The sequence below is a fragment of the Platichthys flesus genome, chromosome 17, assembly GCF_949316205.1.
Source record: "Platichthys flesus chromosome 17, fPlaFle2.1, whole genome shotgun sequence".
Classification (NCBI taxonomy): domain Eukaryota; kingdom Metazoa; phylum Chordata; class Actinopteri; order Pleuronectiformes; family Pleuronectidae; genus Platichthys; species Platichthys flesus.
The window spans coordinates 995,779-1,012,047 of record NC_084961.1 but is presented as its reverse complement, the minus strand read 5'-3'; the positions used below and the strand labels follow the sequence as shown (position 1 = coordinate 1,012,047).

At 45.9% G+C, this 16,269-nt stretch overlaps 2 protein-coding genes across 3 annotated transcripts; both read left to right on the top strand.

Annotated features, from left to right (window-relative positions):
• Positions 1-215: 215 nt before the first annotated feature.
• On the top strand, positions 216-7,621 carry LOC133972172 (non-homologous end joining factor IFFO1-like). 2 transcript variants are annotated; one of them, XM_062409454.1, is made up of 9 exons: positions 216-1,642; positions 3,608-3,668; positions 3,770-3,865; positions 4,050-4,190; positions 4,261-4,445; positions 4,668-4,785; positions 5,239-5,340; positions 5,446-5,576; positions 5,948-7,621. In XM_062409454.1, exons 1-9 carry the CDS (start codon positions 696-698, stop codon positions 6,090-6,092), a joined length of 1,926 nt encoding a protein of 641 aa, XP_062265438.1. In that variant the 5' UTR covers positions 216-695; the 3' UTR covers positions 6,093-7,621. The 2 variants fall into 2 exon arrangements, with proteins under 2 accessions (XP_062265438.1, XP_062265437.1); XM_062409453.1 differs by having other exon boundaries at positions 4,258-4,445.
• A 3,968-nt stretch (positions 7,622-11,589) lies between these two features.
• On the top strand, positions 11,590-16,173 carry vamp1a (vesicle associated membrane protein 1a). Its single transcript, XM_062409455.1, has 5 exons — positions 11,590-11,661; positions 12,587-12,716; positions 12,917-13,075; positions 14,468-14,519; positions 15,151-16,173. Coding segments are annotated over exons 1-5 (360 nt in total). The 5' UTR covers positions 11,590-11,659; the 3' UTR covers positions 15,168-16,173.
• The last annotated feature ends 96 nt before the right edge of the window (positions 16,174-16,269 follow it).

Below are 16,269 nucleotides of genomic sequence, written 5' to 3'. Positions count from 1 at the left end.
ATCTTCCTTAATCTACGTGTGCCTTATTTAATCTGCGTTGATCTCTCCACCTTAAACCAGATTCTTTCAGCTCATCCCACTGTGTAGATTTATATAAACAGACTATATGTAAACACAGGCTGTAGTCTCAGCTGCCTCTCTATCAGGGGTCTTACGGTAGATAAACCTGCAGTTGCTCCTCTAATAGGATCAGTGTGGTAACATCCATCCGCAGTGTTTATTCCTGAAAGTCTCCTCCTGTCTCCTCCTCGTGTCTCCTCCTTGTGTCTCCTCGTGTCTCCTCCTGTCTCCTCCTGCTGTCTCAGGTTCGTCTCTCACTTTTCATTGGAAGCAGAATTCTTCTCGTTTCTCTTGAGAACAAACGCGCAGTTTCTCTTCTGGTGGAAATGAACGCTGCGTAAAAGTGACCTCACGGATCTGACTTTGCTGCAGAGACCAGCGTTGTGTGTGTCTGTGTATTTGTGTGCGTGTGTGCGTGTTTGTGTGTGCGTGTCCTCAGGCTCGTTGTGCTGCTGTGTGTCTGTTTGATTCCTCGGTGTGTTGCCGGTTCGATTCCCCCTGATGTGTTGTGCTTTGACCCGTATCGTGTGACCGCCCGCGCGCCGCCTCCTCTGCGTAAAGCTGAACCGGATCAGACTCCACCCGGGCCGGTTCGGGACACTCGTCACAGTCTGAATCTGCAGAACTCTGGGTTCATGCCGGATTTCGAGCACTTCAGATTCTCCTACTCGAGCATGTATCCGGTCCTGGGGGAGAGCGGCTTCCTGGCCCCGCAGCAGCAGCATCAGATGCCGGGCCAGCCCGACTCCAACATCCCGGAGCCCGGGTACATCCTCGGGGAGCACACCGGGTTCGGGCCGGACGGGTTCTCCGGGTTGGACCCGTCGGGCCTGGCCTACCTGCACCTGAGCAGCCCCCTGCACCGCGGGCCCCCGGGGGCCACCGCGCTGCGCAACGACCTGGGATCGAACATCAGCGTGTTGAAGACCCTGAACCTGCGCTTCCGCTGCTTCCTGGCCAAGGTGCACGAGCTGGAGCGCAGGAACAAGGTTCTGGAGAAGCAGCTGCAGCAGGCGCTGGGGGACAGCGGCCCGGGGGACGGGCCCCCGAGGCCCCCCACCAGGGACGTGGGGGTCCAGACCGGATTCATCGGGCCCATCCCCGGCAGACCGGGCTTCATCCCGCTGCCCAACGCCAACAACCCGGCCTACCTGCCCGGCGGCCTGCTGTCCCCCACCCTGAACCCCCCCTCCTCCTATGACAACAGACACCTGCTGCTGAGCAACCACCTCCACCCCCCCACGGATTCAAACTCCAACCTCACGTCCACCAGCCCGGCCCTGAGTCCCTGCGATCCGTCCAGGACCTTCACCAACATCAACGAGAGGTACTCAGTGGACACCGGGACGAACACCCACTGCGCCCCCCCTCCTCCGCCCCGGTTCCTGCCCGGGTCGATGTGGTCCTTCAACCACAGCCGCAGGTTCGGCACCGGCCGGGAGTCGTGCGTCACGGGGCCCGGGGTCTCCTGGACGCACCCGGACGGCGTCGGGGTCCAGATCGACACCATCACGCCGGAGATCCGGGCCTTGTACAACGTGCTGGGGAAGGTGAAGCGGGAGCGGGACGAGTACAAGAGAAGGTGAGAACTTTATCTTCATCTGCACAGTGTGGCTGAGTCCTGGACCAGGACCGGGCTGAGGTCCAGAGCTTCATCCTGCAGGACTGATCAGATCCTCAGGGTCCGGGTCTGAGAGATGGGACCGGTTTATTAATTATTATTATTATAATTTATCTCCAGATAAACATCCAGCTCTGAGAAACAAGAAAGAAACTAAATGATTCAAATGAGACAAAACATCTCAGTCAGTAGATCAGGAGAACACCACCTGACAACATGTAGAAACCAAAGCTCAGAAAACAAAACCACCAGGATACTGACTTGATATTTATCTTATTAATGTTCCTCTTCATGAGTGAACTCCCTGAGCACTTTATTAGCAACAGCTGGAAGGTTCCTGATCTGAAACAGCTTCAGTTCTCCTCCAGATGTTGGAAATCCACGTGTTCATGATCCTCATCCTTCAGGAGATGATGAACTCATTACTTTACATTACTTACATTTACAACATTTGATAAAGGCCCAAAGTCAAGAGAACCGTCACAGCGCCACCTGCTGCCTGGATTTAACAATGAACTTAATCAAAAGAAGAAAATGAAAGGTAGAGAACAAAGAAGTAAAGAACGAAACAGTTAAAAGAGCGAGATGTGAATGTTTCATTTCTAAAACATTTCATTTCCATTCAAACGACTTTGAATCGACTTCTCTTTTCTTTTCTCTTCTTCTCTGATTCGTCTTTCCTGATTATTCTTTTCCATTCCTGCGAAACATTAATAAAACTTTAACTCATCAACGATTTGCTCAATTTGGTGAAGACAACAAATCAGTTTTTCTTACAGTTTCGATTGAGCGACCCCTAGTGGCCGACGCTACACGTTGTTAGTTTGTAAAACTGCGACTTTAGTTTCTGATTATTTCGTAAAACCAAAGATTAATTCGGTGAAAGTCTGATTTTATATTTATCTTATAAAGATGAATGAGTCAGGATCTGATTCATAGAAAACTTGTTTGTTTGATTCTGTTATAGTTTGGACTGTTGTTGTCTGAGGGGACGAGGACGTCTCTCAGGACATTTGGAACATTCCCCTCACTCCCTCACTTCCTCACTTCCTCCCCTGCTTCCCTTCTTCTCTTTCTCCTCTTCATCCCTCTTTCCTTCCTCCTGTTCCCTGCAATGCAGCACTGGGCTGTGACGACCAGCAGTGATGTCACCCGCCTGCCACCTCTCCCTCCGTCTCTCCATTTTATCTTTCAGCCTCATCACTCCCTCTGTCCTCCTCCTCCTTCTCATCACTCCCTCCGTCTCTCCATTTTATCTTTCAGCCTCATCACTCCCTCTGTCCTTCTCCTCCTCCTCATCCCTATCTCTCTCTGTGTACCATTTATTCCTCTACTTCTCTCTCAGTCTTTCTTTCTCTTCTTCTATTCATGTGTTTGCTGCTGACTCCTCACCCCCCCCCCCGTCCCATGCGACCTTCTGCAGCGTCGTGCTGACATCATCATTTCCATCGTCTCTTTCATCATCAGCTCGAAACACAAACGTTCTTCTTTTTATTCCAGAGACCTTCAGCCTGAGAGGAAGAGGAGCTATTGATTTCATGTGCAGAGTTTTTAATGCATCACTCAAACAGCTCTGAGGTCAGTTTCCTCGCTGTGACTCGTCTGCTGCAGCTCGGCCTCTCACTCGATACAACAACATGCTCTAAATCAACAGCTTAAACCTTTTATTTTATTCCTAATCGTAACAACGACCATCAGCTTCACTGGAGAGACACTGACCAGCTGATTAGAGCTACAACGACTCGCGCTCAGTCTCAACTCACAATATATTAAAGGAAGTAATAAATAAAAGTCCTGATTCACACATTGGTTCTTTCTCGACCCGTGTTCCATCCTGTCGCCCAGTATCAGCTGGGATTGGCTCCAGCCCATCATCTCTGTGTCCTGATGACCAGTTCATGAAGACTGGTGTGTTTGTGTTTCCAGGTGGGAGGAGGAATACACCGCCCGGATGGACCTGCAGGAGAAGGTGGTGGAGCTGGAGGAGGTAAACAAACGTGACCACGACAAACACGTGATCACAGTCCTGACTGTTAGGTACGAGTAATTATCTGTGTGTGTGTCTGTGTGTGTGTGTGTGTGTTGCAGGAGCTGCAGGAGAGTGAGGTGTGTCAGGATGAGTCGTCTCTCCGGGTGAAGCAGCTGACGGCCGAACTCGTTCTCTTCAAGGGCCTCGTCAGTAACGTACGTCAGTTTGTTCCCATACAGAAGTGCTCTCTCTGACCAGCAGGGGGCGACTCCACTGGTTGTTCCTATAGCCGTCTATGCTTTTTTGTGTATTTCCTGTTAATGTCTGTAAACACTGCGAGTAGTGATCCTCCTCCAGCAGCTCAGGAGGCAGAGATGATCTTGTCTGTGTCTCCATCAGGATCTGTCCGACCTGGACAGTAGGATCCAGGAGAAGGCCATGAAGGTGGACATGGACATCTGCCGCCGCATCGACATCACCGCCCGCCTCTGTGACGTGGCCCAGCAGAGGAACTGCGAGGACATGATTCAGATCTTTCAGGTTCGTGTGGGACGACGTTAGTGTTCAAATCTATAACCAATAATCCAACCTGCAGCTCCTCCCCCAGCAGGTGGCCACGCCCCCCTCCACTCTGAACCGCCGGGCCAGGAAGCCGAGCGGCGCGTCGGCGAGGGGCGGGGACGGAGACGAGCTGAGCGTGTCCGAGAGCGAGGGAGGCGGGGCCAAAGACGAGGAGTCATGCAGCACGTCGGCCAATCAGATCAACGAGCAGATGCAGAAGATGCTGAACCAGCTGTAGGTGATTTTCTGTTTAGTCAAAGACGACTTTTAAAAATCCTGTTTATTTATCTGCTGAGTGTCCGTGTGTGTGTGTATGTGTGTGTATGTGTGTGTGTGCCTGTGTATGTGTGTGTGTGTGTGCCTGTGTATGTGTGTGTGTGTGTGTATGTGTGTGTATATGTGTGTGTGCCTGTGTATGTGTGTGTGTATGTGTGTGTTTCTGTGTGCGCCCTCCAGAAGAGAGTGTGAGTTCGAGGACGACTGCGACAGTCTCGCCTGGGAGGAAAACGAAGACACTCTTCTGCTGTGGGAAGATTTTTCTGGATACACACTGGGAGTTGAAACACAGGGCGAGGTACACAAACACACACACACACACAAGCAAACACACACAAAGATCAAAATAAAGAGCACAACAAGTGAATTCACACACCGATGATACGAGTTGATTATCATTGTTCATCTTTACAGACAGAAGGAGACGTTGAGTTATTGGAAGTTCAGTTTCTTTCTGTCCGCCCTGACGTGAGCTTTATATTTTAATGTTTGTATTTAACTTGGTGTCTTATTTAAGGTTAGATAAGATAAAATCATATAAGATAAGATCAGGGAAGATGACTTCATCCTTTATTAGTCCCACACTGAGGAGGTGTGTGGTGTTACAGCAGCAAGAGGAAAGTAAAACAAAACGCTGAGGCCGGGACTCTGTCAAAGATGTTGATGACTAAGATGAAATGTCTTCTCATCCATGCCCCCCCCCTCCCCTCACACAAACACACACACACACTCTCTCTCTCCCCTCATGCAGCCTCAGCAGCAGGACGAGTCCATCGAGAAGGTGATCAATGACACCGAGTGCCTGTTCCAGTCCAGAGAGAAGGAGTACCAGGACACCATCGACCAGATCGAGGTGAGCCGGACGTTTGTGTCCACGCTGACAGAGAGTCGGGCCGCAGGGGTTTAAGAATATTAATATAATAATAATAATAATAATACCGGTGTTTGTCTCGTTCAGCTGGATCTGTCCACAGCGAAGAGCGACATGAACCGTCACCTGCACGAGTACATGGAGATGTGTTCCATGAAGAGAGGCCTGGACGTCCAGATGGAGACGTGCAGGAGGCTGATCACACAGAGCGGAGACAGGTCTCACACACACACAAACACACAGACACACAAACAAACACAAACACAGACTCACACACACACACACACACACACACACCACCTTGTTCTACAAAACCATTTGAACTGACAAACTGGGAGGATTAATCTCTGGAATTAGGAAGATTTTGATAATTAATGGGAAACACTGAAGTTGATCTGAAAAATGACTTATGATTAATGACGGACTTCCACCAGCAGATGGCGTCACAGAGCTGCTGGGGAGCTGTAGCTGCTCAGATATGTCTTTGTGTTTGACGACACTTTGACAGATTGAATCACATCCCAGATTCCTGTCCCTTCAGGTCCAGTGTGAAGGAAACATCTCCATCTTCTTCTCTCTGCTCTGACAGGAAGTCCACCTCGCTCGTCCCCCTGACCGTGGAGGACACGGAGGAGAAGGAGAAGAAGAAGCCGGCTCTGCCCGCCAGCCCGGAGAGCGGCGGCTCTTACAGCGATGTCACTGCCCCCCCTCCTCTGACCTGGAGGAAGCCCTGACAGCAGGTTCTCTGTCATCTCGTCTCTCCGGTGATCTTCTCTGTTCCTCCAGCTGCTTGTGGAAACTTTGATTCCAGGTCCAGGTGTGTTTCTATCGCTGAGTGGAAATCAGCCGATGTCTCGATCTTTAATCTTCTCTGAAAGCATCTTCAGAAGATTTGGAACAAAATGGTGGATTTGAGTCTGAGGCCTCAGGAAACTTCCACCGACGATTATTAAAAAAAGAAACAATCTCTGAGTTTCTGTTTTCCTGCACGACGACATCATCAGGACGAGTTTTCTTTAGTTTCCATCTCTGACTGGAAAATAATATGGCCGACAGGAAAGCTCCCAAAAGTGAAGCCACAGCTTTGTGATTGCCCCCTGGTGGCTGACTACAGTCACTAACCCTTCTCCTCCGTGTTAGCAGACATGGACCAAACAGAGAAATCAAAGTAGAAGTTAAATAACTGTTTGTTAAAGATGTTTCTGATCCGTTTTGTTTCGATCAGTTATTTGATGATATCAAAAGGGCTCATGATTGACAGCTGAGACTGATTGGTCGAGGGCATGTGTGGGCGGGACCTTGAGACCGCGGCTCCACTCCACGACCTCTACTGCAAAGACTCCAAAGGACACAAGATGGCGGCGTTGGTATCCCAGATGTTTTGGCTTCACTTTTTGTGCGACGGCAGGAAGTGGAGACGTGTCGTCCGTCTTCACAGTTTAAGTCTCATCTCGCTGTTCAGTGCAGGAGCTGCTTCTGACAGCTGAGCACAGAGAGGAGGAAACGCACAGAGAAGATTTGCACATGATGAACTGTTCATTATTAGAGTTTATTTCCACTTATTAAAGCGAGAAGTTTATTTTTGAGTATTTTCGTGTTGCACGTTTGGTGGAAGCTCGACTTCACTTTCTGGAGCTGCACTGACACAAAGAGAATTTGATCAAAGTCCCAATTTGCCTTCAATAAATATCCAATATCTGATAAACATGACACCTTCTCTGATAAACAGACAAACGTCCTGAAATCCTATTAAAAGGTTTAATCCCCCATTTTCTATTAGTTGTCACTTTGCACAGTAGAAACAACTAAACCTTATTTTTTTAATTAAAGATAAAAAAATCTTCAATAACAACACTCGGGCCTGAAGTCGGGAACGTGCTCATATCATTTGTGTTTATTTGGTGTTAGATTGACCTGAGTTAGATTTGAATGTTCTACACTTACAGAGAAATCACTTTGTCTTGTTTTTAAAGTTTCAATATTTAGAGTCAAAATCATTAAATATGAAAACTAACAGAAAGTATTAAATATAAAGAGAAATATAAAGTTGAATATTCTGTTTTGTTGGTGTCCAGCCTGAACCCTTCACAGAGGTCCCCACTTTCCACATGATTTAAATTATTAAACTGTAGTAACACAGTTCAACCGTCATAGGTTCTAGATTTTCACTTTTTTTATCCAACCTTGATTTTTACCTTGTAAATGCAGCCTGTAAAAGTTAGACCTGTATATTATATATATATATATATATATATATATATATATATATATATATGATATATTGAGTCTTTTTTGGGCGGGGATATTATCTGTATCATATTATATTATATGTATTTAGTTTTGAACATGGATTTTATCAAAATTTAAGAAGGAGTCTTATTTTTGAAGGAATTTGTGCGTCAATGAAAACCAAGCGTGTGACGGATGTTGAAAGTGACTCGTCTGCGATTTGGAGTTTCTTCACATCAACACAAACTTAAGAGCATTTATTTTTTTTCTTTGGCAAAAGTATAAAAAACTATTTTAAGATGATTTGTCCTCAGAAATGTACAGTTTGTAAAAGATGAATGTTTGTGAAGCTGGAATATAGAAACGCTGCAGGCTTCACGTGGAGCTGACGCTGCTGCGATTTAAGATTTTATTTTTAGCATCGCTAATGCTGCTGATGGTGTTATTGTCGGAGCGGGGGGGAACAAATAAACCCCCAGAAATGATTAAAGCTGAAATGAATTTTTCATTTCCTGTGTGAGAACTTGTACATAATGTATTTTGGGGTGGGGGGGGGGAAGCCATTTGGCAGGTGTGTCGTAGCAGAAACTCTCCAAAGTTAAAGTTCAGTTTCTGACAGTTACAGTTAAAGATTCAAACATCGTCACATAATCAAACGGAAATAATTGATAATCCATTTCTGATCAACAACTGCTTCTGTTTTCTTTACCTTTATTTTGTTAAGAGATCTAAGGTCTCAAGTTCAAACTGTCTTGTTGTTCCTTTGATGTCAAAGAGAATCAAAGCAAATGTAAATGTAAATAAGTCTCTTTCACCTGATGACCTCATCACCGTCCAGACACTGCTTCAGCTGAACTGTCATCGTCTATATAATCAGAATGTAAAAAGCTTCTATGGAGAAATAAACAAAAATGTGAACGGTGAAAAGAGAATCGACTTAAAAACCTCGTGAAGCGGAGATTTGAGCTTGTGAAGAAATGAGAGAACATGACTCAGCTGATGCTCCTCAGCCTTCAGCCATAGGGCAGGTGGAGTCTCTGTCAGCATGTTTTTGAGCAAGGCACTAAACCCCGGATTTCAATGTGACAACTAAATGCATGAATGAAATGCTGTGTCCTCCCCTAGTGGCCGGTGCAGGTGTTGCATGTGACTTTAGGAACCTGGACTCTGTTCTCCATCACTTCACAAGTACAGATACGTGGTCCCTGTTGTCACGGGGTCTTTGACTTGTTCTTTGTTCTGATTCAGTTTAATGCAGCAAAATGAAAAGTGGCAAATAAACGATGTTGAAAGTCTCTGTTGTAGGTTTATTGATTTTTAAATGCTTAAATGGATTGAAAGTGACCAAACGACATTGAATCAGCACGATCACACACGATCTCAGTGTCCAGGTGCTTGGTCCACGTGGTCGGTTTGTCTTCCTTCCTCCTGGTCGGGATCCAGAAGCCTCTGGTCCTTTGCCGGTGCAACCGTTTAACAAGAATCCTGTTTTTCGTCCCTGGTGCCTTGAAAATGGCGTCAGCACTTTGTTCCGTCCCTGCGTGTCTCAGTCCCACATCATGAGCGCCTGCCAGAGAACAGGTCTTTTGTGCTTTCAGCAAACAAATCTGTCCCCGAGGGCTTCGTCCACAAAGTGGATGCTAGCTTCTTTAAACGGGCCAAATACTTATGGACTCGTCTTTAGCATTAACGCAATTAACTCCGACAACTCTTTCTCAGATGGCCTTAAGGGGCGGGCACAAGTCCATCAGTTCTTTCTGCCCACAACAGTCAAGAAAACATCTTTAGCCCGTTTGCCATGAAGAACTTTACTGACCTTTGCAAACAGTCGACATGATCAGGACGAGTTTTCTTTTAGTCAAGGTAAATAGTTTCCTGGCTTCTTTGCCCATGAACGAGAAGAACCTGTGCATCATGCCTTTGGGTTTGGGTCTGGTCAGGTGATATGCTACAGTGAAGACGAATTCCTGCTCGGTGAATGAATCCGTTCTCTGGAGGGCGACCAGCACCATCTGTGCAGAACCAAACTTCTTCAGCAGGTCTGCGTAGATGGGCCTGTGGAGCCTGAAGCTCCTTAAGGTGAATTCAAAATGGAAGTCCTTGACCTCGACCCAGGTTTTTTCCACCAGACGAGTGACGATGTTCTCTACATTTGTAGCACTGGACCCACTTGCTCCCTTGATGGCCTTCGAGATCACCTGCTCAAACAGTACCCAGACCAGTGTCTGTCGATCCTCTGAGTTCATCAACAGACCCATCGTTCCCCTCGTGGGGCCCGGGCGCTGCAGTTCGATGCCCTTCATGGCGAGGCGCACCTCAGCCCCTTGTTTCATGGCCTGAGTGTTCAGCCACCAGCTGGTCAGGCCCATGAAGTACTGCACCTTGTGCCACGCCTCCTCACAGATCTCAGCATCTGACTTGTGCGGCGCGGTGCATCTGCAGATGACGTGAAACAACTCAAAAACAAAGTCCTGGTCTTTACCACTGAAGGCGTTCTTCAGACTCCAGAACTCATTCACATAATCAATGTGTTCTTTTCCTCCATCGGTCACCTGACCAAGCAGAGTGTCGGTCACAGAGAAGAGCGGCAGCGACTGCAGACCTCTGTTCAGATGGAACTTGGTATTTATCTGTTCCATGATGTGATACAGTAAAGCTCTGATGAAGTGCACGGACAGAAAGACCTCGATCTTGCCGGCTCCTCTTTCCGACGCCACTCTACGATGTCGCTGAGACATTTTATCTGAAATCTTCTGGATCTCCAGAGAAGTTTGAGATTTCAGCTGCGATCTCTCCCGGTCCTGGACGTTGTTCAGAAGTGGGGCACTGATCTTCTCCGCCTGCTTGCTGATTATTACAAAAATTGCAGCAGCAACATCCAGACGTCCAGAGCAGACGGGCTGGATGTCCTCTGTCACACGGTTCTTCTGATAGGACCGTCTGAATTGCATCAATCTTAACGTCCTGGTTCTGAACACAGAAAACAAGTGGCAGGTGAGATCTATCATGGTGTTGAGTCTGTGGGGGGCGGGGCCTTGTGAAGCTATCCTTTCCGAGAACATGATGTTTTGCAGGATAGCGTTGACTTTCTTCACAAAGTCTTCAAAGAGCAGCGTCCTCAGGAGATCCACCTCCTCACACTGGACCTGATCCTCGTCCTTCATCAACGCTCCGAAACTGAAGAGGATCGGGTCGCCCAAGATGGAGCGAACGTTCTCCTCCATCACGACCACGACTCCATGGTCCAGGTTCTTCACCACTGCACGTGAGCCGCTCGCTATGAGCTCCAGAAGCAGCTCGGCTAGCCGCGTCTTCGTGGCGCCGTCCGGCTCAGAGGACGCCATCAGCTCAAACTGCGCCACGGTCATCTCTTTGAAAAAGGACTCGATCAGAGAACGTTCTGACCCCGGCTTCTCTGACATCACATCCCTCTCAGTGGCTGCACTTGGTTTTCTCTCCATGGTCGATCGCCTGTGTTTGATCAAGAGGTTGTTTCCTGCTGCTCAGTCACTGAGGTGAAGTATAAAGGATAAACACGTTCTCATTAATAATGGGGAACGAACCATATCAAAGATCAAAGGTTCCCTTAAGACTAAATGATCAGATCATAGATAAATTATTATTCCCTATTGAAGAGAGAGGTCACTAGAGCCACTAGATGGCGCCGTGCACCTTGATGTTGGTTTCCACCCGAAAATCCAAAAGTAACTTACTTCTGGATTTTCAACCTTTATTGAAATAAACATTGGAGGAATATTTTTAATAAAAATCTGAAAAATATATATATATAATTATAGGATCATAATATTTTATTTTATTCTACACTTATCTAAAGGGATATTCTCTGTCATTATCCTTTGTTCTAAAAAATACTGTACTATTACTATACTCTCTCCCTCCTCCTCTCTCGCTCTCGCTCTCCCTCCCTCCCTCCTCCTCTCTTGCTCTCCCCCCCTCTCTCTCTCTCCCCCCCTCTCTCTCTCTCCCTCCCTCTCCCTCTCCCTCTCCCTCCCTCCCTCCTCCTCTCTCGCCCTCGGACTCAGATTATCTCCATCGTCCTGCTGCTGCTGAGATGTGAGTACTTGATTCATTTGAATTTAAACCTGTAAAATCAGTGAATATCTTCTTCTCTTCCTCAGTGAAACTCTGTCGTCTACAAACAACTTTAATTAAATATCGTTATTGTTTTTAATCCGATGATTCACCTGCTAAACTGACGGATGCACCTTTAATTCAGCAACAGAAACAGCTGCATCAGATCTGTGCTGCAGACGAAACCGTTAGAAAAACAAAACCATCTTTAATATCTTGTATTTCTGCTCGTCTGGGAGGGGGGGGGGGTATTATAGCGTGCATGTTTATCTCCCTCAGTCAAATTCAGTCGAGTCCATCAGGAGCTGCCGCTGCCGCTCTAATCTCAAACCTACAACTCCAACAATAACCTGTTTCAAACTGCTGTGTGTGTCTGTGTGTGTGTGTGTGTGTGTGTTTGTGTGTGCCAGTGAGTATGTGTGAGATGAGACATGTTTAAATTATTGAATTAGAGTTTTTTTTTCCAAACTGTTTCAGTCTCATTAAGTCGCTGCTAAATCAATAAGTACTCAAACTCAGAGTAGCAATATTACAATGTAACAATACTATTGTACAATGTAAAGTAAATGAAGTGGAAATGTAGCGTAGTGAAGATAAACTGTTACATACAAAGTAAAGTTGCAATTTGATGATGTGAAAATACTCTTGAAAAGTAGCAATACTACAGATTGGAAATATACTCATAGAAAAATAGTAAATGTAAGTGTAAAGTAAAAGTAGTAACGCTAAAGTTACACCAGAAAGACATGAAGATACTTTAGTTCAGTTCTGTTTTTCTGACGTCTGAAGTTCAAACTGAGCTGAAGTGGGTGAATTCTGACCTGGATGTGTCACATGACCTCCTGACACGCTGCCACACACTCTCCTGTTTGCTCTGTCTCTCTTCCTGTCACATGACCTCCTGAAGGTCGACTCCAGAGGCTGCAGGGACTCCAGGAGCGCCCGGGGGCCCGCAGGGGGAGGGGGGCCCCTCGGCTGCGGCCCCGAACCTGACGAGTAACCGACGCCTGCAGCAGACGCAGGCGCAGGTGGACGAGGTGAGGACGCGTCGACACTAACTCACTGTTAGGACAATTAGTCATTCAAATATATTAAATGATAATAAAATGTTTTCCTCAAATCAGACCAGAGTTAAATATTAGAATTCTTTGTTTCCATCATAAATGTCGCTCACTTTGCAGTTAGTTGAGTCTGTCGCCTCTGAGCAGTGTGAGGGACATGTCCTCTCGTCCGTCAGGTGGTGGACATCATGCGCGTGAACGTGGACAAAGTCCTGGAGCGGGACCAGAAGCTGTCGGAGCTGGACGACCGGGCGGACGCGCTGCAGGCCGGAGCCTCGCAGTTCGAGAGCAGCGCCGCCAAACTCAAGAACAAGTACTGGTGGAAGAACTGCAAGGTGAGGAGGTGTGGCTGCGTGTGTAAGTTTTCCCAGCATGCATCAGTCCCACTCAGACAGCGAAGAAACAAAGATTACAAATAAAGATGGACGACGTGAGGGCTCGAAAGTGAAGCCAAAACATCTGAATCTCCCCCTGGTGGCTGGATGCAGTACAGGTCATAACCCCCCCTCCTCCTTGTTAGCAGACGGGACATGGACCAAACTAAAACACGAAGTAGACGTTAAATAAAAGTTTGTAAAGATGTTTCAGTGATTTCAGGTCGTTCTTATCAAACTGATGTTTGTTCAAGTTTCTGATCAGTTTGGTTTTATTTAGTTATTTGATAATGTAAAAACAGTTGAGACTGACTCCTGATTGGTCGAAGGTCCTCGATAACATGGCTCTGTTCCAACTCCATCATCCATCCTCCATCATCCTTCCTCCATCCTCCTTCCTCCATCCATCCTCCATCATCCATCATCCATCCAGCATCAGCTGCCAATCTATTTTTATCTCAACGTCACTTTGACAAAACCCCGCCTCCGATAGACAGAGCTGTTCCATGTCGTCCAATCAGGAGCTGCCGTTCACAGAGCTAGCAGAGGATTAACGACCAGCAACCAGGAAGAGAGAGAGAGAGAGAGAGAGAGAGATCTCAATCTGGATTACAGAGATTCTGAGATTAAAGAACCAGCTGTGATCTGTGATATAACTCCGCCCACACACACACACAGACACACACTGCTTTGTTCTTCTCTTCTTGTGAGGACCCACACTCTTCGTGTCTAATTGATCGAATGACAACGAGCTCCTGATCTTTGTCGAGTCAAATCTTCATCCTCAAACAAACATGATGAAGAAGTGATGGTGATGATGAAGAAGTGATGATCAACCAACATGTCCTCACGAAGACAGAAGGACCCCAGAGAACAACACACTTTCAATCCACTCAAATCTGCTTCCTCTCTCTCTCTCTCTCTCTCTCCCTCTGATCACATGTTCTGGTTAATCTCTCTCGCCCTCCTCCCTTCAGAGGTGATGTGATTTCCTCTCAGTCTGCAGCTCGGATTTATTTAAACACACAAATAAACACACACACATATTGTAAATGTACAAAAATGAAGATATAAATTCAAACGCACAGTTTCACTGAAGAAACTGATAAAAACAACCATGAAAAACAAAAAGCATCACTTTAAAAAACATTTAAACACAAACACATGATGACCAGCGTTCTCTGATTCGACAACAACAACAACCAGAACAACACAAAACACGTTTGAATACTGGAAAGCATCCTGCAAATAAGTTTTGCTTGAGGCAAATGTTTGTTCTTCTACAGGATTATGATGATTATTATTGTTTTCATTTTTTTTATCATCATCAGTGTGATTTTTCTTTGTCTCCAGATGATGATCATCATGTCCGTTATCGGTGTCATATGCGTGGGAGTCGTCTTCTGTGAGTATCACAGATCAAACCTCCCTCTCCAGTTTGAAATGTTCCTGTTGCATCACAGCTACGAGTTAAACTTATAGATTATATAAGTGTTTAGTTTAACACTGACATGTTGAAGAGCTCCTCTGGCGCCACCCTCTGGTCAACAGGCTCATCTCTCATGATGCAGTTGACAGGTTATCATCATTGTTTGGAGTTTTTATTTATTTTTTCTTTAACCTCCAACATGTTGGTTATGTTTTGTTTCTTACAGATTACAACAAATAGGAAGTAGTTCAATCTCATGGAAAAAACAGATATATTTAGAGGACTGATATTTCTGGTGCAGATCCAAACAATCATCTGGATCTTCTGAATTTAATTATTATAATAAAGAGAAACAAAAAACCTAGATCTGCTTCTTGATCTGAATCTGCACCAAACCTTAACGACTTCTTCCCCGACTCGAACCACATCCTCCCCCGAGTGTCATCAACAGCGTCCTGAGGAAGATTTAGATTATGAGCTAAATGAAATATTAGTTTTGTGAGAATCTTAAAAACATCAGATTACTTCCTGTCCTCGTTCAGAAGACGAGTCCTGAACTCACGAAGCTCGTCCGTCTTCTCTGGTTGACGTTGTTTTCTCTCCTCAGTGTATTTCTTCTACTGAGCTGCTCCTGAAGAAGAACCAACACGTCACAGGACGAGTCTTCACTGACAAACACCGAATCAACCAAATCCAGCCTCTTCGTCCTCCTCCTCCTCACCTTCCCCACAAACCTTCGTGCATGATCTGGAATGTGCTCCAGTGCCTCCAGGTTTCTCTGCTTCCAGCAGAAGACTCTCAGCTGCACTGCAGGATGTAATACTGACGAGGACCAGAAGGGGGCGCTCACTGCGTAAGGACGGCTTCTTTTCCTTCTGCGAGTTTCTGATCGTATCCCAGTGTGTCGCCGTCTTGTGGCCACGAAAATGAACAACAGTATTTACAGCAGATCGAAGAATTATTGAAGTAAGTTTGTAAATTTGTTGTATCAACTTAAGCTGAATAGCGACAAGATCTAAATATGAAATCTTTACATTAGTTATGTTGTTAAACGGCTGATTTTGAAAACAGCTGTAGAAAGAAAATAAAGGAAAAACCTTTGTGTTGTATGAAATAAGACACGTCACATGTAATGTTAATTTAGTTTTGATGGACAGTTTTTCTAGCTGCGATTCATAAAACATTATTTTAAACAAGTTAATTTCCCTTCTTCCTCATGTCTGTTGTACTTGCTGCCCCCTTGCTGTCAGTGTTGGAACTGCTACCGCTGTATTTCCACAATGAGCAGAAATCCTCCATAAATCAGGATCATATCCGTTTCTCCTTTCGTCCTTTTCAGTGAACGTGATGTTTCCTCTCCTGGTTTTATCTGTTATCGTCTCGTGACTCCACCCGACGTCCTCTCGTAGTTTCTGTGGTTTGAATGTGAAACTTGATGCTTCGTTCTGAACCGTCTGTAAAGATTGTTTATAAGAATGTTTGGTGAGTGTAGTTTTAATCGTCTGAGGCTGTAGATATTAACGGATGGATTATGAAGACAGAAGTTTCAAACTGTAAATGACACAAAGACACGTTGAGGTGATTCTCATTGTGAGCTGGGATCAAATAAACTCATATTTGCAAAAGAAATGAAGCGTGTGAGTTTTTTTTATTGAAGTCTGGTTGTGGGAATAAAACTAATTTAAGTTATGACATTTTCATTTCCTGTTTTCACGTGATCTCGGGA

Coding starts and splice junctions, on each gene's coding strand:
- LOC133972172 (XM_062409453.1), top strand. CDS start 696: ATGCCGGATTTCGAGCACTTCAGATTCTCCTACTCGAGCATGTATCCG. Junction 3,866..4,049: donor TCAAGGGCCTCGTCAGTAAC/GTACGTCAGTTT, acceptor TGTCTCCATCAG/GATCTGTCCGACCTGGACAG. Junction 4,446..4,667: donor CAGAAGATGCTGAACCAGCT/GTAGGTGATTTT, acceptor TGCGCCCTCCAG/AAGAGAGTGTGAGTTCGAGG.
- vamp1a (XM_062409455.1), top strand. Junction 12,717..12,916: donor CGCAGGCGCAGGTGGACGAG/GTGAGGACGCGT, acceptor CTCGTCCGTCAG/GTGGTGGACATCATGCGCGT. Junction 13,076..14,467: donor ACTGGTGGAAGAACTGCAAG/GTGAGGAGGTGT, acceptor CTTTGTCTCCAG/ATGATGATCATCATGTCCGT.